Source organism: Brachyistius frenatus, unplaced genomic scaffold, assembly GCF_029030835.1.
Source record: "Brachyistius frenatus isolate BFR_SWC_R1_liver_20210118 unplaced genomic scaffold, ASM2903083v1 Contig_140, whole genome shotgun sequence".
Lineage (NCBI taxonomy): Eukaryota > Metazoa > Chordata > Actinopteri > Embiotocidae > Brachyistius > Brachyistius frenatus.
The window spans coordinates 640,961-664,583 of NW_027210739.1; the positions used below are offsets into that span (position 1 = coordinate 640,961).

Here is a 23,623-nt window from a genome sequence, read left to right on the forward strand (position 1 = left end):
CCCACAAACACGCCTGGTTAAAAGCAGGCCACACTGTTCCTGTAGGTTACATCTTCCTTTATCAGGATAAACACGATAAACACTGCAGTTTATTTTTAGTCGTTTCCACAAACACCATCTCGCTGCTCTAAATATTCACTAGCGCGTCAAATCCACTGCTGAAAGTTCACGAGACACGTTTGATATAGAAAGAGAATAAGATGATAGAAATAAAGTGAATAGAAAATGCCGGACTATCATGCTTTCATTCAGTGTAAAGAAAGAATTGTAAAATGTTCCTATGATCAGTCTATTCATTTTGTTAAGTTAGTGGCTGAATATTTCAGAAGTGTTTGATTGGCGTGAAGGGACACGTCACCACTCAATCAAAGTGCTGCTGCTCACGCTCGTGTCACGATCAGCTGAGTTCGTCCACAGCAGCACTTTGGCAAATGTTCGCTGGTGTTTAAGAGGATTTACTGAAGAAGCACTGCTTCCCACAACTTTTTCTTTTCTTTTTTTTTTCACGGCAGCACAACAGGGAGCGTTTAATAACCACATTTTGTGACATTTGAGCTGGATCTCATTTGAAATTGCTTCTGAGATGAACACGGGGCTGAAAGCACACCGCTGCAGAGGCCACAGGTATGATTCGCTGTGTTTTCAACAACCCTCGACTGACCGGCCTCGACACATGGTCCAAACCTGTCCGTTCATATGTGTGCTGGCCTCGGGTCCATCGGAGGGGACTCAACGGGCTGATCTCAAGGTCATTTCTTCGGGCTACTACCAGATACAACAAGTCAGGGGAGCCGGTCCTATGATTGCTGTTCATCCGAAGTGACAGACTGCCTGCGCTGAACAGATGCTGCCCTGGTTTGTCGTAGAGGAGACCACAATATTGTCTTTGCTTGTCAAGAGCATCTGGAGAATCAGTGGTGGTGTGTGAAGAAGTGCCCACAAGCTTTTAATAAATCAGGTTCTTCACAGCATGATAAAAGCACCCAGGTAATATTCCTGCAATCGGACACAGATTTTATCCAGAAAACATAAAAGAATAAATCAAACGTGTACTGTAATTCTACTGGAAAACATTTCTTCCTGCTGGCTTTTCCCAATAAATACCACGCAGACATTTGGTGTGAATGAAGCTTAATTGCTTTCCAAAGAGCTCTTAATCTGCGGCCCAGAAACCATCCCAAAAAAAGGTCTTTATCTTAATAATCATTCCATGATCTGAACTCCACGATCATGTAAGCTTGTCCCTGCGCACAATACATCTGTGGACATCCTTTGAACTACACGCTGTTTTTCATTTACTGTACTGAAGACAGCAAGAGACGATTAGAGAAAAACGGGGAGGAAACCCAGTGGCTCTTCCACATTCATGGCAAAGAGCCTTTAAACAGGCTCCAAAACAGTGTCTCCAGTGTTTCCAGCACATAATAATGCTTTTCTTCTGCACTCGCAATACAACACAGCGCAGGGAAAATGTGTGGTTGGCTCATTCAACCATATGTCCTCCGTCCCCAGCAATGACCCTGTTTCAGATTAAGTCTGCTGAGGCAGGGAGGCGAGAGTAACACATTCATTCTGTCAGATCCAGAAACAGGCAAACAAAGGAGAACACACACACACACAGCATCAATTATAAAATGGTATTTTGCTGCCCCACTGGCTTTGTGCATATTTGAAACGCTTGTTGATGTGTTGCAACTTCTCAGAAAGCATTTTAGTTTACTGTTAACGACGGTGTCAATCATCATCCCGAACTTTCCCAGCAGGTACCTGGTTGTGGAGTTGGAGTTCCACATTGTGATGAGAAGTCTCTTACGAAGGTCGCCCTCACACACAACGCTGAAAACAAAAGGGAAAGAAAATAAGTCAACTGCTCCCAAACTTCCAACTCAGACAGAGTTCAGGGTGAATTTCAGGCCGTCGTGCAATTACACACGAAGTCAGTGGAAAGACGCGTCGACTCGCCAAGAGGCAGCGAACGGGTGCAAAGACGCATCAACGGTGAAAATATTTCAACCTCAGCCAGAAATTGGCGCTTATCCCGGGGCTCGATCTTACTTTGAGACGGCACTGAACGAAGAGGGAAAACGGGGGAGCGAGTGACGGGAATAAACAAAAGGAACCGGAGTTCCTTCTGAGGTTTGAGATCTGTTGTTCTGAACATAAACAGACAAATATTAAGGTATTTTTGAGTCTTTATTATGCGAGCAAAATAAACTGTTTTGAGAGCAAATTTCAAGTTTCTAACTAAAAAAATATATAAACAGAGAATAAATTATTTGCATTGCAAATTTTGCTCTCAAAGTTTTGTTAGTTTTGGTCACAGAATTGAGAATTTGTTCTTTTTGGCCGCAAATCGAAAACCTTCAGGACAGTGAAATGAAAAATACCTTCATTCACATTCAGCATTGTTCCCACTAACAATTGAATTTCAGGGTTTTAATCAGTACAAGTTCACACAGCACAGTGTGACGCCTGAGCGACACTCAACTAAGAATTCAATGGAACTACACTAGAAATACCATCTTGAAGGATTGTAAAATGGTTCATGACACTGGGAAAAGTTTTTTTTTTAATTTATTTTTTTTAACAAATTGGCTGAATGCTTACAAGTAAAAGGTTTGTAAGAAGACGGGGTTCCTGCAGTGAGGAACCATCTGAGTCTTCTGTCTTTCTCGAGGATCGGCGTCTGGAAACATCCCAACCTGAAGAACACAGCAAAATATTGTGTTAGTGTCCACAGTGGGTTGTTGTTTTTATGTACCGTCCCGTATTGTAGCGCGTACCTTGACATAAGAGTCACACGGCCCGTTGCACTCGTGCAGCATGCCCCTCGCCTCCAACACTGAGAACACATATAAAAACAGCTGAATAAAGTAGAACTTCCACATCACATCAATTATGTAAACACACGTGCATTTTTCAGACGCTGGCTCAAAATGCCCCAAAATAAAGGACACAAAATCTATGTTGTGATGTAAAGCTCTGTGTTGGGAGGTTGAGATCCTGTCAGGTTTACAGCATTCATGCATGAACACATTTGCAACACATTAGGTTTGTTCACATGGAACAAGTGTTGACGTGCTGCAGGACCAGACGGTGCAAAATGTAGTAGCATATTTACGGTACTTGTGCCAGGCTGCCATGTTGAGCTTGTCTGATTTCTACCAACTCCCCTATTTTTCTGCTTCTCATTTAAGCATGTGGAGGAAGAACTAGAGGACGTCTGAATGCTGAAATAACATGCTGTGAAAATGATTTGAAGTCATCATGTATTTCCAGTGTCTGAAAACTCAGGAAGGAAATCTGCATACTTTATAGGAGCAGCTGCAGGTTTGGTGAGTAAATTAACATTTGATGTACTCTTCTCTGCCTTTATCATTTCCAGCGACGGCATTTTGTTGTGAGTTTTATCATCCTTTTGTCATAAACAAAGCACCTGCTGGAGTTTTCAGAGGAAAGATAAGTGGCTCAAACTCAACTGTTCTGCAGATATCTTATAGAAGATAATAATACAAAGCCAGATTACTTATTCTGTTACATAATGTAAAACCATCGGAGCCATGATGTGAGAAGACAGAACATTTAGGTACAGCTAAAAGTAAATAAAAGTGGATAAAACAAGCACTTAAACCTGCACGATATGGAGCTGGCACAACAAGAGAAGAGCCACCGGTCTGTTTGTCACAAACTACATCCTACAAATCAAAGCACCCAGTGCACTTTGATTTAAATTACTGTGCGAGAAAAGTGTTATTTTCTGTGGGGGTGAATCCTAAGATGAAACAAAAAAAGCACTTTTACATGAACAGAAAACAGCTCCTGTCTCTGTAATAAACACAGTTCACCCGTGTGTTGACCGTGTTTTTTGTTGTTCGAGAATAATTTATCCAATTTTAGAGGGGGGGGCACAAAAGATGCTGAGAGGGGAGATGGAGGATCAGGGACAAACATAGGGGGGGGGGGTGATGGGCTTTGGTTGCTGGGGCAACCAAAATAAACAACCACTCCAACCAAAGCTTTTTGTCATCAATGGCCGCGGATTGAACGGCGGTCTGCACTGTGCCATTCAACGTTTAGACGGTTCATGTTCATGTGTGACAAAAAAAAAAATAATAATAATTTAAAAGTTGCTTTTACATCTAATTTTTTTAAACTCCATTTATTTTTATCAGAACTTCATCAACCTCCAAGCAGGCACACTTCGTATCACACTTTCACCAAAACGAACAAGCGTCCTTCTACATAAGCAGCTTTGAACGGGACTCACCGCTGACAGCAAGTACTTCATGCTCCAGGATGATTGACAGCTTGAGTTGACCTATTGAAGGTGAGAGAAGAAAGGTCACGACAGGTACCACGGTTGAACTTTATGCTTTATATCATCAAACGGCTCGACAATTCGGGACGATTTTTTTTTTTTTGTGTGTGTGTGCTTTCTAGCAGAGATCAATTCTCATATCTTTTTAATAAATATGAATCTAAAGCATCGTGATTATTAGCTTAGCTTATCGGAAAGACTAGTTTGACGGGAGCTTTTGATTCTTGGCAGCAGGGACTGTGTATTGAATCATATTTGACAGAAACCAAATATATCTGATACGGGGATCTCTTTTCTCATCCGAGACGTATATATTTTTACAAATTGTCTCACTGTTCCTTTCACACATTTGTTAACAGGATAATATTGATAAAACTGTTAAACACACTTTCAGATAATCATCACTTCATTAACTTTCCTCTTTTATAAAATGTCAAACGTTAAAAAAAAACTGGCAGCAAAGGAAACACAAACTGACACTTGAAAAGGCATCCAGTAGTGTGAGTGTGTGTACATATGTGTGTGTGTGTGAGTGTGTGTGTACATATGTGTGTGTGCGCCTGTCTTTGTCCGCCGTGCATCAGCTGTCACTTTTTCTCCCTCCTTTCCTGTGAGCCTCCCGAGCTGCTAACCACTCCAGGAGACGTGTTCACCATGTTGACATGGCCACAGCTAACATTGGCTTTGTGCTCTTCTAAATGGATCCTGTTCATAAGAGCAGAGTCCGAAGCTAAAACGAGGGTGCCTCGTTGTGTGATAACGCCGCTGGCACTTCAGCGCTTGGGTACGAGGGATGTTTGTCGTTCCCACACTGAACTTGGCTTTGGTTTTGTGCTCCTGGCCAACGCGGAAGAAGAACAAAGTGGAAAACGCGGAGAACATTCTTGCTGATCTGAACCTGCCCTAATACAACCCTGGAAACAAAACGCCTCTGGCCGAGGCTTTCACCCAGCACGGATGCATCAACATGAGGACCGAGATGTAGGTTCACGTGAAGGCAGCTCCCGTTTCATGTGCTGCAGCGCCGGGAAAACTACATGAAGTGGACACGACACGCTCACAAAGGTATCCATGATGGTAGTAAACGGGCGGGCAGGAGCTATGATGGGATTTCCTTTATTCTTAAAACACGGCAGGTGTTTTAATATAAATCAAAACACTGCTCCTACTGATTCACTGTAACATCCAGACAGAAAAACATGCTTACAGTGAGGATATCACTCATCTGGGCTGTTAAACTGCAGAAGATAAACCTGCAAAAAGTTTTTTTCAGTGACGAGAGAAGAACAAAATAAAGTTTATTATTGTTACCATGACAACAAAGGTCCAGCACGCCCTGTTGCTGGTATTGTCCTGACTTTTATATGTTCACAAGCTTTATTCAAACACGAGGACCACATTTTACAAAATGTCGGCCAACAGAGGGAGAAGACTTAATCAGGCAGACCGCATGTACGTTCTGTACGACAGCACAGTCATCGTCACGACTGTAGGTTTTATCAGATGCTGCTGACAGCAGCCACACGGGTGATTGGTGATGTGGCAGATATATAAGAGCATCCCAAACCGGGAGGAAAATCTGGCCTGATCCATGCAGAGTCTGCTGGCTTGAAATAAAGTCTCTCAGCGGTGATTTCCTGATGAATTCTGAAATGCTCTACTTTTGAATAAATTAGGATTTATGCACAAGTACCCAATCTCCTCTAATCAGAGACATTTCCATCACGGAGTAAAGTTCAGCTGGAAACAAGAGCTCCAAAAACTATTAAATGTTCCTAAAGTCGAGTAAATCCCGATGACGGACGAAATGCACACGCAGAATTTAGGATTTCGGGCGTAATAAATAACCGAAGTTGAATTGCATACATGGCTGTCATTCAAATAAAGATCCAGAGAAAATATCCACTCGTCTCTCATTTATCCACAGCTTTGGTTCGTCAGAAATGCGGCGAATGCAGCCTCGGGTCGCCGAGAGCCATCGGCGGCGGTGGAGCTGATGTGCATGGAAGGATTTAGAGCAGGAGCCAATTCAAAATGCCAAGCTTGCTCAGGTGAAGGAAGGAAAACAAGCCTTCAGTGTTGGAGACGTTCCAACCTCACACCATTTAAGCAAAAGAGGCCATAATTAAAATAATACAGCATAATTTAAAGTCTTTTTAAAGCAGCAGTAAAAAAAATAATGAGTCCTCTCCACAATAAAAGTACTTTGGAGAAACAGAGAAGGTTATACTAAGAGAAAAAAATATGCAGGAAGGAATAAAAACACTGAAGTCATTGTGAACCATTGTGTTTTCAGAAAATATTTATTGCTTTGACTACAAAGAAGAAAGAGGTTCAATTTTCTAGTGTTTGAACATAACCTAGACTCACAGCGCCGTAGCAACCCTGGCTATTACCAACGCTGCAAACACTTTGCATTTACACGGAAATTAAAAACCACTTTTCCACGAATCTTTGTGTAACTTTCTACATCTGCTCCACTTCCTCCCTCAGTCACCGGCAATCAATTTACAGACTGACTGGTCTCCATTTAAAAACAGACTAAACTGAAATGACCCCTGAAATTTTATTAAAAAAAAGGCAATGTTGATGTTGAGGATAATTATGTTATTGTATTATAATTCCTTTCGTCTGTGTTGTTTGTATGAATCTATTTCCCTGATTTCACTGAGCAGGTGAACGTTTTCTTGTATTTTTTTTTTTTGTATGTGCTTTGTTAGCTTATTTTTTTCTTCTTCTATTCAGTTTGCTCTCGTCTCTAAAAGCAGTTTGTTTGCCGCAGACTTAATCTCACTGACAGTGAAATCAACGCTCATTAAATTCTGTCTCGCCCACCAAACATCCAACTGTGGTTGATGAATTGTGATGAATTTATAAAATGATGTATGCAAAACAGGACAAATGTTTTGCAGAGGTAAAATATTGTAAGACAAGAAATCAGGTATTCAAAAAAACAGATATTTTTGAGGAGGCGGCAGATTAAAGCCTCAGAGACACTACATGGTTCCTCCCTATCCGACTCCTTCCCAAAAAAACCATAATTATTTCTTAACATTTCTTGCAGATCACTTTTAAGTTTTGAAATATTCTCTGGCTGTCATGCACCTGCAGCATGTTCAACAGATGTTAATGCTCCTTTTTCCTCCAAAAAGCTCCATTTTCACTTGATTTCAGATGATCCAAAAATGCCTTTGACTTATCCACATGATGCTGTGATGAGGTCACAGTTTCCTTCCTTCTCCTGATACAGGTGTGCAGCTCCACCCTGGTATCAGGCAAATTGACCTGCAGATGAGCAGTTTTATCTGAAAGTGTCCTTGTTTTCCAGATCTCGTCTTGCTGAGTGTCGTTTAACTGCCATTTCTTGATGATATTGTGGACATGGAATGTGCAAGAAGGAGGAAGGACCCGGATATCTTTTAAAAGAAATATATATTTATTTATTTAGCCTTCCCCTGCTTTGTTCCCATCAAATCCCCAATCAGGCTCACAGAAACCCATTAAATGCTACCACATCTTCAGTTCATGAAAATAAAAAGAACATGAAGAAGAAAGTAACCTTAAAAATGAATTTCCAATTAAATTAACAAAAAAACAAAAAAAGGGAGGTCAGGCTCCAGCTGATGGGAAGGTTATGTAGTGTGTGTGTGTCTCTTTGTTATCCTCTACCTCTCACTCCTTCTATCTCAGCCTTAATAGGCTTTGCTGCTTATTTGTTCAAATTTACATGTGAAAACCTCCCCCCCCCTCCCCACCCCGCCAAGAGCCTGCAGTAAAGCCAGGCCAAAGGACGCTGTCAGTCTTTATGTGACAGTTAAAGTAGTCATTATCAGCAGAAAGGAGCAGAGTTAATCCCTGTTCTGTAACATTTGCTGTGAGAATGGTGGTGGGGGGGGGGGGGGGGACAGGACATGTTTTTTGAAAAGTTTGAGAAACTGCTGTATAGGATTTAAAGTTTTCATCCGGGGCGACCGCCAATTCATCCCATTTGATCCAAGAGGGAACAAAGAGCAGGTTTGATGAGAGACACACAAGGTGTCCTCTCATTTCTTCCCTGAATTTCTTTTAACAGGCTTCTTATATAACTTCCTAAAAAAAAAAAAAAAACTCATCTCCTTCCGTGTTCGCTGCCAAAACCAGTCAAACGGAGCTCTCGCTGCATTTATCTAATCAGGGGAGTAGATCCGATTTATCGTGTCCATTGAATCCGCAGAGGGAGACACCTCCATGTCAGATGCCAATATGTCTTGACAGACAGAAGAAAAAGCTCTTCAGAAATTCAATATCTGGAAGACTGCACGATTAATATTTCTAGAAGAGCTTGGCATGTATTTAATATTTAATCATCTGAAATGCTCCCTGCACATTAATCATGATGACAAGGAAGTTCCATCAGTTAAACTCAACCATTGTCAGACTATCCATTCAGAGAAAAAGGGGGAAAATGCTTCCCGGGGCGAGGCCAGTGAGGGAAAACGCTTCCAGTCCAGAATCCAGTTCGCCCGGATTATAACGTTTCTGTTTCCCGTCTCTGTTTGACTCTGGCTTTGCCTCAAGCCGTGGTAAGTACTGCAGTTATCAACTCTTATAGTGCAGGTCTGTGACTGTCAAACAAAAGGTTGAAAGAGAAGTAAGAGCTGAACAAAAAAAAACAAAAAAATTCTTAGCTCAAACCACTTCAGTCAGTAGTTATACATCAAAACTTGTCAAATCACTTTAGGTTTAACAGCGGGGCCATTTTCTGTTACTGTTAGGAAGCAAAATAGTGGTTTTTTGGTAGTTTTAGCAGCTTCTAAACAACATGTTGAAAACATATCAGAGTCAACGACAGGAGTTGACACTCAACGCTCATCATATCGAGGACTGGAGTAGAGAATCTTTAGGTGTCCAACAAATGCCTGATGGCAGGAGAAGACTCACCTGGTGAGTGGCAGTAATTCACTCTTTAGCGGTGGGAAATGTTTCCCTTGGAGGTCCACGGGCAAACTCTACCAAATAATAGACGCTTTGTGAAAGAAGTCGAGCTCAAAGCCAAATCTGACCCAGTTCTGAAAAGGCCACACTGTCAGAACGAACTCAGCGAGAGCCCAAGTGGAATAATCACGCAGCACCATGTACATATCACATCAGACATCAGCCAGAATAGTTCACAAATAATATCTTGTGATCTCTTTGTTTTTCACCTTTAAGACTGCAGAGGTCAGTCAACAGTAACCTCCATGAATACCATGCAGTTATGACACTATCAGCAGGAACAAAATGGGAGGGGCTTGTAGGAGGAAAACTACTGATGGGAATCCTTCTCTCTCACAAATCAACTAAATAAAGACATAAACCGAATATCCTTCATCCATTTGGAAACGCCAGCAGTTTTCTTGCATATCAAAGCACTCGTTGTTTGTGCTGTAACTACGTGGACATTTCACAATAAAACTATACGATCCCCTGCTGTGTTAATCAAGCTCCCCACCCCTCCCCACCCCTCCCCACCACACCCCCCGACCTCCTCCTGACTCAACAGCACCATGCATACAAAAAAAAATTAGCCTCTCAACTGTAACCACACCCCTGTAATACCTTATCCATATATTCATTTGTGCTGATAAATACTGGATAATGGATGAGGCTTTAGTCTCAGCAAACAGTGCAGGTGCACCCTCCTCCAGTTTGGTTAATACCCTCCATAAATGATTCAGGGTGTCACCAGATGAGGAGGGGAAGCCTCATTACGAGGGCGAGGGACACGTCGCTACATCTGAGCCCACTTGTTGCTGCGACTAATGTGCTTCTCATCTCAACAGGCTGCAGGATTGAGTGTCAGACCGACATGACGCAATCCTTCACACGACATTGACACATTCCAGATGAATAAAAACAGATAGAGGACGCTACCCTGGATTTATGCATCAAACTGTCACAGCTAAAACAAATAAAATAATGTGATCTCACCGTGGGTGCTGAGGAGGAAGGATGAGGCCTCCGGAGAGCTGCCGGGAGGCTGGCGCAGGTAAACTCTGAGGCAGCTCATCTCGGAGGGATCGTGCGAACTGCAGATGGGACGGTTTCAGCAGCTATGAAGAAGAGGAGAAAGAAACTTGATACCTGTGCGTGTGCGCTTTTGTACAATATGCATGCAGTGAAAGGCAACAGGAAGGACACACACCATCTATTTTCAGATTTTTGAGTGACATGGACTGGTCTAGTACATTACTTATTACTATATTCCTTATAAATCAGTAAAATGCTTTGTGACACCTTTAAAAGGATGAATATAAATATTTGGATTAATTTTATTTACTCAGTCTGTTGTTTATTGGAAGTAATGATTGCTTTAGCAAATACGGCTTTCTGTTATAATACAGCAGCTACAGAGTTTTTCCTGTTTTTCTATAGTTTGGTTGGTTTTGCACCATTTGGGCGTGAACGCGTGGGTGACATTCACTGCACTGTTTACAGCTGTCAGATGGATTTACAGCCATTTGATAAATGCACATAGACAAGAGTATGAGAGCCAGTTTTACATAATATGTGTAAATGGTAAGAAATGTGTTATTTGTGACACAAAAGATACTTTTGTCACTCAAGTTAAAAAAAAGTTAGGTGGCAAGTTTTTTTTTTTATCTGGTGTTATTTAGTATAATTTAAAGCCAACAAGGCAAAGCAAACTACAGCTGCCTCAACAAAAAAAAATTAAACCAAAAAAACATGGTTTTAATACCCAGATTAAACAATCAGTGAGTGTACACAGCTTAATAGACCACACTAATCCACCGTTGTGTTTGTGTGGCAATAATCCAGATTACTTTCCAGCATGATTTAACACACCTCCGGGTGAAATGTGACACAACAACAACAGCACATTTTTCGGACATCCTGGCCCAGTGGAAGTGTACCAGTAACCGATAGATGAACTTTCCATATTAATCCTGATTATCAAGCTGTCCACCAATAAGGATCCCCATTTAATCCTTATTGAAATTGAAAAATCGGGTTGATGGATTTCCTCCTGCCGACCACGCAAATCGGCACATATCATACAGCAGGCTCACAACAATGGCATACAGAGAAGCTATTTTGGGCCTGACCAAAAAAATAAAAAAAAATCATATCTCCAGTTATCTTTCTCCTTCCTCTGGACTTTAAAAAGGCAGAAATATGTTTTCCACTTCTCCTCTGATTCTGTCCCTCCACAAAAATCCCCTGATTCATTTGGTCCTTATCAGTTAAAGTGAAGGGAAGACAAAGGACCTCTCTGAAACTCATACTCGTGCCTTCCTGAAGGGGAAGCTGGGCAGATAATGCTTCTGTGAAACGGTCTGTGTTGGAGGAACAGAACTGGACTTCTACACATCAGTCTCTCGCAAACACACACAAAAATACACTTCCATGTTCATTTATGTTCACCAAGGAAACTCCCTATAAAATTCAAATTGTCATGTGTCCAATACTCAAAAACAAGTTCATAACTCAAACGTGTCTTGCTTTATTCCCCAATTTCACCTACAACCACAAGAAGGAAAGGTTTTTGGTTTATTTGGTTTATTTTACTGTACTGATTGTGATGTTTTTTGTTTTTTTATAGTTTCACTTCCTTTTCATATTCTTCATGTCATTTATATTCCAAAAACGTTTTGCATATTTTATTTACATATTGCTCTTTAACATTTAATATTTTAATTGTGAGTAGTTTTTGATAAGTAGTAATATTTTTCAACTTGAGTGGACCAGAAATAATGAATACGTTTTACAGTCTGTCAGGCTGATGTTGTGTATCAGGTCCGAACACACAGGGACAGAAGTTTTTATCCGCTGGATGTATCACAAGCTACAAGTTGTGTGTCCTTATACTTCGATGTAACAAATATTAAATATGCCCCTAATAGTTTCAGGGCTGATAAGGAAATGCAAAGTAAAGCTATACAGTTTGTGCAAGGCAGAGAAATGTGAGGAAAGGGGGCAATATCGGGTGCAAATGGAGAGGAAGGTAAAAGACGACGGAGACTTAATTAAGATGGAAGAGATAAGTAGGCGAGAACAAGACGTCTTCTCTGAAGAGTTGCATTTTCAATTTGAGCTGGGAGATTGGGGATGATTGTGCAGTTCTGGTTGGAGGTGAATCAGAAGAGAGAATAGTGAGTGCAGAAAGCTGCGAGCACCCAGTGAGTGACACTCAAATACACAAGCAAACAATGAAACAAACTCATGACGAGGCAAATAAAACAAAAGCTTCATTAAAGAAAAATATAACAAAATGTAAAGTGGCTAAATATAAATCAAATCAAAAATCTTGGCAAACAAAAAATAAAGTTGAGATCCTCAAATTTGAAGGATCTACATTTTTTATTTAAAAAAAAAATCCCATGAAAAGACCAAAACTAACACAGTAGAGTTCATCGCGCAATATTTTCTAGACTTTAAAAGAATAGTTGTAAAAGTGAGTCGCAGCAACCAAGGTTTGCCAAAATTGAATTTTCTGTCTTGATTTTTGACATGTTTCACTACACGAGTGCGTAACCTTGAAGAAAACTGTCTTCTGTGAACCTGAAAGTTTAGCCACAAAGCTAGGCCAGCACTGTTTCATCTTTATAAGGTATAATGTCATTTATGAAGAAAAAAAAAAAGGGCAACTGACTGTAGAGTAGAGTAGCAGTAGTCAGTAGTAATTGTTGTAGGATGTGTCTGTTGTTTTCCGCCATACAATCTAATGCCACTGAGTTATAGTGCTCGGAGTATAACGGGTTGCAGTCTTGGTTGCTCCCTTTCACCTGGATCTTGTTTTTAGAAAGTGCCAACTCTTCCTCCAATAAACCCCCATAAATCTTTTATCCATTTCAGGATGACATATTGTTTTAATGACGCTGTGGACAGACTAAGAAGGTCCAGGCTTGCAGACAGCAGCTCCACAGTGATGCAGTAAATCCTGCAACTTTCCCCAGCAAAAAAATACAAATAAATCAGTGTGACATTATTCAAGTCATTAACTAGTTAGCTGCTGACTAGTCAGCATTTATGTGCAGCATTTTCATATTCAAACATATATGTTACCTAGTTAGTAGCTTCTGAGCAGATTATGATTGGTGTTTTTATTAGGCAGCACCGCTGATGACCTTATAAGATATAAGGTCAAACTCAACAATACATTAATTTAAAAATTAAAAACAGTAGGATAGGCTAACATTAATATTATTTATGGTTTTTTTTTTTAATTACAGTAGTCTAAACTGTGGTCTGAAAAAGGATAATCAAAAGGAAATGTCAACATCTGGGTCGACACACTTCAAATTTCTGCATGCCTGTAATTTAAGAGCAGTCAATAAAAGTTTAAAGACAAATCATCTTTTTTAAGAGACTTTTGATGCTTTAATTGAAAGAAACTTGTTTTTTTGTTTTGTATTCATCCTAATAGGAAAATCAGCAAAACCATTATTTCCTAAATATATATATATGTGTGTGTGTGTGTGTGTGTGTGTGTGTGTGTGTGTGTGTGTGTGTGTGTGTGTGTGTGTGTGTGTGTGTGTGTGTGTATTGCTGTCTCCAGCCAAGGCGAGCAATGTTTAGTCGAGGTTTTAACAAATAATACAATAGCACAACCTACTGGACATAGTATGAAATGCAATCTTTAACATTTTACACTGAAAAACCAACATACTGCACCAACTTGAACACTATTATGTGTGCTGAACTTTTTTTTATTATTATTGTAAATGTAGAAACAAAACAAAGACTATTTCTGTGGGTCGCATAAAGACAACAAACCTTCCGGTTGGTCGGTGGAGGTATGTTGACGGCGACGCTGTAAAATATGATTGTTCCTGGTGAGTTATCGGCATCCTTAAAACATGCATACAGCCGCGTTAAACACGCGTTAAACACGTTGTTAAACTCCCGCCTGTGTTGAAATAGCGAGAGGCTAATAAGTTAGCTCTAATCTCACCCGTAGCCTACCTTTCGACTTGACGTGGGAGATAAAAGGACTGTTTACGTCAAACGGACACTGGAGGCACATTTTTACGAGACAGCGAGCGCCTGTCGCTTCTGCATTTTTGTGTTTTCTCAGGCGGCGTCTCCGCTCATCGTGCAAAGAAGATCACGTGAACGTTTCACGTGGGGAAATATAGCAAATTGGCGCCGGGCGACCGAAGTGCGCATGCGCGCCAGGAAACTATAGCAACCACGTTTGGAATGGGGTAAACAACGGAAGCAAGCGGCGCGCCGGTGAGCGTCGCACAACGTAGCTAATATTTGCGTGCTCTCGCTCTCGATTACGTTACGATTCATTTTTAAACGGTTTTATTGAGCCACGTCCGCCTGTCGTGAATGGACTTTGAAACGGGGCCAAAGAAAACAGACTTCTGTTTAATCATACGGGGGAAAAAAAAAAAAAAAAAAAAAAAAAAAAGGAGTCGCTCCTTGTTTCACCCGGAATAACACACGAGTGGACCGGAAGTCTTTCTCGTCATGGCCACATTTTGCGGTGTTTAACTTAAGAGCTATATTAACTTTCTGTGAATACCATCAGCTGCTTCAGAGACATTTTGATGTCGGCTGTTCTTTTGTCGCTTATCTGTCATTTTATCTGAAAGAATTACGTCATCAGCGACGCGTTCACTCATTCTGTCAGAAACATGGAGTTCCTGCCCGTTCTCGACCCTGGAGATAAACCCGAAGAAGGAGTATGGTCAGTACGGCCAGACTGATTCGTTGCACTTGTGTCTTGCTTTTTCTGAATTTGTTTTGCTTTGAACAGGTATTCTTTGATCCCCGGGGGAAGAGCTCCAGGTGACGGTGTGGGTCACACCTGCACCTTCATCCCATCTGGACATGGAGCAAAAGGAAGAGTCCTGATTGTCGGAGGAGCCGATCCCGGTGGCAGTTTCTCACATTCCCACATTATTAATCTCGGTAAAATTATTATTATTATTATTTTAAAGGCTTCTGTATAACTGTCAGACAGTTTTCACTGAACTTTACTAGGAAAAGAAATATGAAGATTTAGTTTGAATTACTTTGACAGTCTGCAAATTACTCTGTGCCTACTAACAAATATGCAATTTACAAAAGGATAGATAGATAGATAGATAGATAGATAGATAGATAGATAGATAGATAGATAGATAGATAGATAGATGGTAAAAGCAATAAAAATGACTATATTAAATATAAAAAATGTAAAGATGCACATTGTATACAAATAAAAATAGAATAATATTATATTAAACTAAACAACAGTGCAACGGTGTTATTGATGTAGGATGGATTTGGCCAGAGGTGAACAGTCTTATTGCAGTGAGGTAACATGGGGAAACAGAGTGTAAATATTTAACTGAATTTCTTAGTTATGATAATGTTATCACTATAATCCATCTGGATTTATTATGAGGATTAAGTGAAGCTGTTGTCAGCACTTTCATGATTTATGTACTTTAAACCGATAGTAATATCGGGCTTTATTTGCATGTTTTTTTTCACCAGATAATCATGAATGGGACGTTGCAGAGTGGCGCGGTTTGAAGGCACGTTATGAACACGGCAGCTTCGTGCCAGAGAGCTGCCCGCAGAGCCTGTGGGTGTTCGGGGGGGCTCAGCAGACCGGCAATCGCAACTGCATTCAGAATGTACAGTTAACAGGTAAAATCCCAACTTAAACTCACTGCATCTTCTGCGATCTCCTGACATTTCACTGATCAACTTAAGGCGTCACTCAAAGAGAGCGTGATGGTCTGTGCTCTCGCACGTCCACACGTGATCGGGTTGCCACAATTTGTGACCACAGACGTCAGTGAAAAGGGTTCGATCCATTCTGTTGCAGCCGATTTGGGGCGGGAGGAGTGAGTGAATGTGTGTGTGTCCAGACAGTGAGCCCCAGTGGAATAACGTGGCGGCGAACGGGGAACTCCCGAGTCCCAGGACGTACCACACCAGCTCCGCCTGCCTCGGGAACCGACTGTATGTCTTCTGCGGGGGGGAAGCGGGAGCTGCACCCGTCTCAGACCTCCAACTTCATGTCTTCGACACAGGTTGGTGTCAAATTGACATGATCGCCACAAGCAGCGCTTCACAATGCAGTTAGCTTTGATTTCCACCATGATCAGAGGTCATCATGTTTCCATCATCGCATTGCATCAAAATGAAGACATTTTTGTTCCACATTTAAAATCACATCGTCACTGAATGACTCATTAATACACCTGTTTTATGTATTTGATGGTATCAAAGTCATTTAATAGCTGCCATATGATTATGCATACCCTATTGAAGGTGTTAGTCATCCTCCTTTTATTGCCCACAATTAAGTGTTTGTATCGGTGTTAAAAAAAAAAAAAAAGATTAAACAGTTTATGTTTGAGGTCTGTATATTAATAACTTGAATGTAAATGTGTTCCAGTGTCTTCCACTTGGACCCAACCAGAAACGCAAGGCAGACACCCAGCAGCCAGACACGGCCACATCATCGTAGCAGTGGGTTCAAAGATCTACATTCATGGCGGCATGGCCGGGGAGAAGTTCCACAATGATATGTACTCTCTCGACTCCAGTAAGTCCCTCTAACGCTGGAGCATCAGGCCTTTTTCACATTTATCTCAAACAATGCGAAGGTCTCAAGATCTAAAATAAAGTGTTGTTTAAAAGGAAGCATGAAGTGGGAGAAGGTGCAGGCCAAAGGAGACATACCAGCAGGAGTAGCAGCCCACTCAGCTGTGGCGCTGGGAAAGAACTTCTACATATTTGGAGGCATGACTGCAGACGGAGCGAGCAACTCTACGCACAGATTCAACACCAGTACGCAGACTTACAAAAGACTTCACTATAGCTTTGCTCGACTGAACCGTTTATTTCTACAGACGGAACGTAAATGGAAAAACATTTACATTTTTTTTATATACTTTTTGCTTGCAGACAAAAGCAGATGGATCCTAATGAAATTCGAAGGAGACATGCCGCCTAACCGCCTGGACCACTCCATGTGTTTACTACCGTGGAAGGTGTGCGTTGAGGGGAATGCAAATGAGGAGCAAGCCGCCAGCCCAGCAGCCTCCGAGACAATAAATCTGGCCTTTGTGTTTGGAGGCATGGACACTCGGGGCGTCATACATAATGACTGTATTGTGACCACCTTGAAATGAAGATGAAATATATCAAAAGGGATTGTAATTTTAAGAGTGTGTACTGGAAGAGAAGGTAAAAACGACTCGTTTGCACCTCTGGTGAATGTGTTGGATGTAAGTGATAAACATGTACTCGTCTGTACAGAATTTGCACCCGAAAAATCGTCAAATTAATTTAACAGGAGTCAACGACATTTGTATCAAACATTTATTTCAACATGTTTCCAGAAGTACAATGACCAGATTCAATAAATAGCTTTTAGCACTGCCTGTGAACATAAAGATCCTTTAATCCCACAGACATCCTCCTTGTTATTCCCACAAACACCTGACCGACCCTCCCTCCCTCCCTTCCTCCCTCCCTTCCTCTCTCCTCTCCTCTCTCCCTCCCCCCACTAAGTCCCTCCCCATTACAGAAACCTAACAGGACTGCCTGAGAACAGCAGCAACGAGCCTCATATCCGGGCTGATGAATATCTCCGCCTTCCAGCGAAGAGAACACCTGTCACACTGAAACTCATCTTAAAGTCTTTCATGAAGATTCAGCATGGTTGCTTGTCATCGTCACCCCTCCCTCCAACATTCCTCTGTTCGAGTTCCATCAGTCCAATATGTACATTTAGATGTCACTGGAGAGGCGAGGGGTGACGGAGGACTCCAAACCTGCCTACAACTCGTCCTTGTCATCTGGCTCGCTCTCGGCGCCCTCCGGTGGCGGTCCGCCCGCGCTGCCGTACAACTTGCTGATGATGGGCTGAACCACCTCCTCCAGCTCCTTCTTTTTGGCCTGGAAGTCTTCCAGCTCTGCGTCTTGGTGCGACTCCATCCACTCGATCTTCTCCTCCACCGCCTTCTCGATGGTTTCCTTGTCGTCGTCGGACAGTTTGCCGCCGAGCTTCTCCTTGTCGCCGATCTGGTTCTTCAGGGAGTAGGCGTAGCTCTCCAGCTCGTTGCGGGAATCGATCCTCTCCTTCAGCTTCTTGTCCTCGTCGGCGAAGCGCTCGGCGTCGTTGACCATGCGCTCGATGTCTTCGGGCGTCAAGCGGTTCTGGTCGTTTGTGATCGTGATTTTGTTCTTGTTTCCGGTGCCCTTGTCCTCGGCGGTGACGCGCAGAATACCGTTGACGTCGATCTCAAAGGTGACTTCGATTTGCGGTACGCCACGAGGGGCGGGGGGGATGCCGGTCAGGTCGAAGGTGCCCAGCAGGTGGTTGTCTTTCGTCAGAGGACGCTCGCCTAAAGAGAGTCAATAATTAGGCTCGTGCAACATTTCAAATTACGTCACTTCGCTTGTCTAAACATACACAGGTAAATACAAATGATCATGTTTGCACCACAACATCTTGCATGGACGTTTACCTTCATAGACTTTAATGGTGACGGTAGGCTGGTTATCAGAAGCTGTAGAAAAGATCTGAGATTTCTTGGTTGGCACGACAGTGTTCCTGGGGATCAGTTTGGTCATTACTCCTCCGACGGTCTCGATACCGAGGGTCAGGGGGCACACATCCAGAAGAACCACATCCCCTGCACGACAGGAAAGACATTTAGTGAATTCGATTCAAAGTTTGAAAGCTCAATCCTGTGATATCTCTCTCTCTATCTAAAACTTACCGGTGTCCTCCTCTCCAGAAAGCACTCCAGCCTGTACAGCAGCTCCGTATGCAACAGCCTCGTCGGGGTTGATGCCTCTTGAGGGCTCTTTGCCGTTGAAGAACTCCTTCACCAGTTGCTGGATTTTGGGGATACGGGTGGAGCCGCCGACCAGGACGATCTCATCGATGTCGGACTTCTTCAGGTCGGCATCTTCCAGCACCTTCTGGACCGGCTTCATGGTGGAGCGGAACAGGTCCTGGAAAGGGGGAAAAAAAAAAAAAACCGTGTTTAAACAGGCATGTCACAGTTTATAAAGTCGTGATAGACGGATGCAACATTTAAACATGAATGAAAACACACCATGTTCAGCTCCTCGAACTTGGCGCGGGTCAGAGTCTCGGAGAAGTCCTCGCTCTCGAAGAAGGACTCGATCTCGATGCGGGACTGGTGCTGGGCGGACAGCGCCCTCTTCGCCTTCTCCACCTCGCGACGCAGCTTCTGCACGGCGCGGTTGTCTTTGCGCACGTCTTTGCCCGTTTTCTTCTTGTACAGCTTGATGAAGTGCTCCATGACGCGCTGGTCGAAGTCCTCGCCTCCCAGGTGAGTGTCTCCGTTGGTGGCCACCACTTCAAACACGCCGTTGTCGATGGTCAGGATGGAGACGTCGAAGGTGCCGCCGCCGAGGTCGAACACGAGGATGTTCTTCTCGCCGTCCCTTTTGTCCAGACCGTAAGCGATGGCAGCAGCGGTTCTGAGGATTCAAATTATGGTGAGTATATTATCATAAATTAAAATAACAGATGGTTAAATATTTTTTTTGTTCCGACACTTACGGCTCATTGATGATTCTCATGACAATCAGACCAGCGATGGTTCCGGCATCCTTAGTGGCCTGACGCTGGGCGTCGTTGAAGTAGGCGGGGACAGTGACCACAGCATGCGTGACCTGAGGGGGGAAAAAAAGGAAGTAGAAATTTAGGTCACATTATACAGTTTATTCAAAAATTCTTTCATCTATAATCCTTGACATGTTTTTTTTTGGTACCTTCTTCCCGAGGTAAGCCTCAGCAGTCTCCTTCATCTTAGTAAGCACCATGGCAGAGATCTCCTCCGGAGCGAATGTCTTCATCGTGCCACCACCGATGTCGACCTGGATATGAGGCTTGCTCTTCTTCTCGGTGACCTTAAGAGGAAAACAATGCATCTATTAATATACCGAGAATGTTGCTCAAACATGAATTCCCCAAAAATAATCCAACGACCTTCGCTTTTCATTGGCAGGACTAAAAAAAGAAAAGAAAAAAAACTCACCTTGAAGGGAAGGTACTTGATGTCCTGTTGCACAGAGGAGTCGCCCCAAGTGCGGCCAATCAGCCTCTTGGCATCAAACACGGTGTTCTCAGGGTTAGAGGTCAGCTGATTCTTAGCAGCGTCCCCGATCAGACGCTCGCCCTCGGCGGTGAAGGCCACGTAGGAAGGGGTGATGCGGTTTCCCTGGTCGTTGGCGATGATCTCCACACGGCCATTCTTGAACACTCCCACACTAAAAGAAAACATTTGGAGATTACTTCACGGATGCTTATTTGAATGGCATTTATTTTAATTGCAATCATTACATTTATAAAAAAACAACAACCCAGTGTGACGTGGTGTGACGTGGTGTGACGTGGTGTCCTGTCCTTACCAGGAGTAGGTGGTCCCCAGGTCGATTCCGATCACAGTCCCCACGTTCTCCCTCTTGTCGTCATCGTCGGCGAAGGCGGTGCCGGCCAACAGCATCACGGCCCACAGCAGCTTCATCTCCGCTCGTCTGTTTGTTCCCCCCACCCAAAAAAAAAAAAAAAAAAAAATCTAGGAAAAAGACCTGAGGAGAAGAAACACGACGTCAGTCAACGTGGCCGCTGCGTGCCCGACGTGGGCCCTGGCGCCCAAGTTCACGTAGCTCGCAGCTAATGCTAACGCTTGATGTCATTTTAGAAATGAGCTTCAGACCCACGACGAGACAGAAAGCTCAGCTATGACTAATATATATTACTGGAAACGTGTCAAATTTAAATAAAAAAATTTTAAAAAACAACGTTAAGAGGCTGTAAGTCCCCACGAACCTCCAACTGCTTTGAACAGGTTGGTGTTCGTTAGCGTGCCGAGCAGACATGAGGCGGGGGAACACCATCCCATAATCAGGTCAGAAAGTACATCATGTCTATGTCATAACACAAATCACGGCCTGCTTCGACTTTAAAAAGCCGCAGGAGCGTTAAAACTTCTGGTAACTGAACGTCACCGTCGTCACACATCTTTAGCTTAGCCGGCTTCATCCCGATGAAACGTTGACGAAAACATGAAATATGACGTCGCTGCGTTATAAATATGAACACCGGGAACTCTACGAACCTTAACGGACGTAAGTTCAACGAATTCACGGCCTCGGCGGTGTCCCAACTGAAACGAAGCCTCTCGTAACGAGTTGTCCTTCTTCTTTTGTCTTTTCTAAATTGTCGCCTGTGTGAAATGATGTTGAATGAAGTGTGCTCTCTCCATATATAACCCGTCACTGCTTTCCCGTCGTGGAGGCCCGCGATTGGCTGAACGGCTGCTCGTTGGAAGGCGCTGATTGGTGCCGTCCGGCATGCTGGCCGCCGCTGATTTGCACACATCGGGTCGAGGCGACGTCACGGCCTGTGACCACGGTTCCGATGCTGATTGGCTGCCTGTCAAACGAGATCGCGCACGCAACTGGTGCAGCGACATGTCAATCCGCCAACCGGGGAAACGGAGCATTTTCACATTTCATACATTTTGAAATCAGAGCTGCACTTTCTTTATTTTATGTTTTTATAATGACCCTCCTTGTGTTTGTTTGACGTTTTTCATGTCATTGTTTGCAGATGCGCGATTATGTGTCGCGTGTGACTCATAACGATGATTAACAAGGCCAGTATGACAACATCAAATGCTACATCACATGAACTGGAGTTGACTGCAAGTTTCATCAGGGAACTTTTGGCTGAGATATTTATCTTGAAATGCAGCCTGTAAATACATTTATTATTTATCATATTTTAACACGAGTTCTCTCCAGTTTACTGTCTCAGTGATATTAAGCTTGTGAATTATTTTGCAGACTGCAGGCAACTTAAAAAGGTTGTATACATCAGACAAACACATTATGCAATATATTGATAATACAGTCTGTGTATGAAGCACAGGGAGGTCGAGGTTAGGTAACTGTTTGCCAAAACTACACTTTGTCTATATGATCCCTTTTCAAATGTACAAACTTATGCGAGCCAGAGTATGACAGTAAATGTGCACCTGATAAATTACTGTTATTAAAATAATAATAATAATAATAATGTTTTACTTCTCTCAGTTATAATTTTTACTTAGCCCTACTTAATTTAGCATTTTCGACAAACAAACATGGTCTTTTCTGTTGAAGCTACAAGCGTCGTTCTTCTCTTTATATCTTATGTCCGGGTTAATGAAGGGAACACAGTGAATTACAACTGCGTTGTCTTTTTGTGATAACATGAATCTAGGTGAGATTAATTCACTGGTTTCCAAAACACATCAGACTTTTCTAGACTCAAAAATCAATGCATTAATCTGGTTTATCCTGCGTGGACTGAAGACCCACAAACACTGTTTTGGACTCGAATTTCAATATTATTTGGCATAGGGACTAAGTTGAAGTGGAAGAGTGACAGCTCACATTTTTTCATATTTCGCTATGGTTTTCTGGGCCCAAATCAATTAAATGGAACTGATCACAGATTCTATTGATATTTTGCTTATAAGTTGACAACTTTTTACACAAATCTTGACACAGTAACTGAAAAGTGGCTTTTACAGTTCAACACGTTCATTTTCTAGAAACTATACTGAGAGTTGTGAATTGTTGTCATGAGTATCTGGAGGTGTTTCAACAATAGTGCCCATATTTATAGTGAAAAAATACATCATCAGTACAATGGTGTGGCTCAGTGATGTGTTTTTAATAGATTTTGGACCAAAAAAGTTGCTCTCTAGCATAGAAATGGACTATAATTCATTATTTTGGACTTGTCATTATATTGGTTGACTGTAAGAACAATTAAAAAAAATAGTTTCAGAACAATAATGCGTGTGATCTACTTTATTTTGTGATCTCATTCAAGGACTCTTTCTTTTACATCTGTGTGTTTATAGTGTATGCTGCCTTTTATTTGTGTCGTTATATGTTTCTTTCTGTTTAATAAAAACTTTCAATCACAAAAGAAAAAGTGGGTAAACTACAAATTGTACTTCGTTTTCCTCAAATATGTGTCCTGTCCTACATTTGAACTTTTTCAATGGGCCTTAATGTTGACATAGAAGAGTTGGGCATCAACATTAACTCTAGGAGGAGTTATGCAGCTGCTGAATGACTGAGAAAGTGAAACTGATCATATGTGGGAACGGTTGATTGTCAACCTTTGTGAGTCTACATTGACCACTTGTAACGTTACTTTTCCAATTTCTTACAATACAATTTCAACTAAAAAAACACTCTCAGTTTTGAATTCCTTGCCTTGTCTTTGTTGTAATCATGTTTCTTCTCACGCATTATAAATACAAAAAT

The 23,623-nt window shown here is 42.2% G+C and overlaps 3 protein-coding genes and 1 long non-coding RNA gene across 5 annotated transcripts in view; 2 read left to right on the forward strand and 2 right to left on the reverse strand.

Annotated features, from left to right (window-relative positions):
- The window catches only part of rgs3a (regulator of G protein signaling 3a), a 121,565-nt gene extending 107,209 nt beyond the window's left edge, over positions 1-14,356 (reverse strand). The window contains exons 1-6 of the mRNA XM_069715262.1: positions 14,264-14,356; positions 10,268-10,389; positions 4,268-4,318; positions 2,784-2,842; positions 2,608-2,702; positions 1,768-1,836 (exon numbers count right to left, since the gene is read on the reverse strand). Of these exons, the coding sequence (XP_069571363.1) occupies positions 1,768-1,836; positions 2,608-2,702; positions 2,784-2,842; positions 4,268-4,318; positions 10,268-10,346 (353 nt within the window). The 5' untranslated portion in view covers positions 10,347-10,389; positions 14,264-14,356. The remainder of the gene's footprint in view (positions 1-1,767; positions 1,837-2,607; positions 2,703-2,783; positions 2,843-4,267; positions 4,319-10,267; positions 10,390-14,263) is intronic.
- Positions 1-23,623, forward strand: part of LOC138630755 (uncharacterized) — a 103,796-nt gene that overhangs the window by 62,241 nt on the left and 17,932 nt on the right. The window lies entirely within an intron of this gene.
- On the forward strand, positions 14,942-17,692 carry rabepk (Rab9 effector protein with kelch motifs). Its single transcript, XM_069715213.1, has 7 exons — positions 14,942-14,996; positions 15,066-15,220; positions 15,791-15,946; positions 16,171-16,335; positions 16,704-16,853; positions 16,949-17,098; positions 17,216-17,692. Exons 1-7 carry the CDS (start codon positions 14,944-14,946, stop codon positions 17,440-17,442), a joined length of 1,056 nt encoding a protein of 351 aa, XP_069571314.1. The 5' UTR covers positions 14,942-14,943; the 3' UTR covers positions 17,443-17,692.
- Positions 17,616-21,571, reverse strand: hspa5 (heat shock protein 5). Of its 2 annotated transcripts, none has more exons than XM_069715212.1 (9): positions 21,415-21,571; positions 20,705-20,830; positions 20,332-20,563; positions 20,066-20,203; positions 19,854-19,966; positions 19,381-19,771; positions 19,039-19,276; positions 18,784-18,951; positions 17,616-18,660 (listed from the first exon to the last, which is right to left on the reverse strand). In XM_069715212.1, exons 2-9 carry the CDS (start codon positions 20,818-20,820, stop codon positions 18,092-18,094), a joined length of 1,965 nt encoding a protein of 654 aa, XP_069571313.1. In that variant the 5' UTR covers positions 20,821-20,830; positions 21,415-21,571; the 3' UTR covers positions 17,616-18,091. The 2 variants fall into 2 exon arrangements, with proteins under 2 accessions (XP_069571313.1, XP_069571312.1); XM_069715211.1 differs by having other exon boundaries at positions 20,705-20,871.

What these genes read in the sequence shown, in the direction of transcription:
- rabepk (XM_069715213.1), top strand. Translation starts at nt 14,944, where the DNA reads ATGGAGTTCCTGCCCGTTCTCGACCCTGGAGATAAACCCGAAGAAGGA. An exon ending in TCAGAATGTACAGTTAACAG is followed by an intron (nt 15,947 to 16,170) that starts GTAAAATCCCAA and finishes GTGTGTGTCCAG; the next exon opens with ACAGTGAGCCCCAGTGGAAT. An exon ending in TACGCACAGATTCAACACCA is followed by an intron (nt 17,099 to 17,215) that starts GTACGCAGACTT and finishes TTTTGCTTGCAG; the next exon opens with ACAAAAGCAGATGGATCCTA.
- hspa5 (XM_069715212.1), bottom strand. Translation starts at nt 20,820, where the DNA reads ATGAAGCTGCTGTGGGCCGTGATGCTGTTGGCCGGCACCGCCTTCGCC. An exon ending in TCAAGTACCTTCCCTTCAAG is followed by an intron (nt 20,204 to 20,331) that starts GTGAGTTTTTTT and finishes TTTCCTCTTAAG; the next exon opens with GTCACCGAGAAGAAGAGCAA. An exon ending in AGTTCGAGGAGCTGAACATG is followed by an intron (nt 19,277 to 19,380) that starts GTGTGTTTTCAT and finishes CCCCCTTTCCAG; the next exon opens with GACCTGTTCCGCTCCACCAT.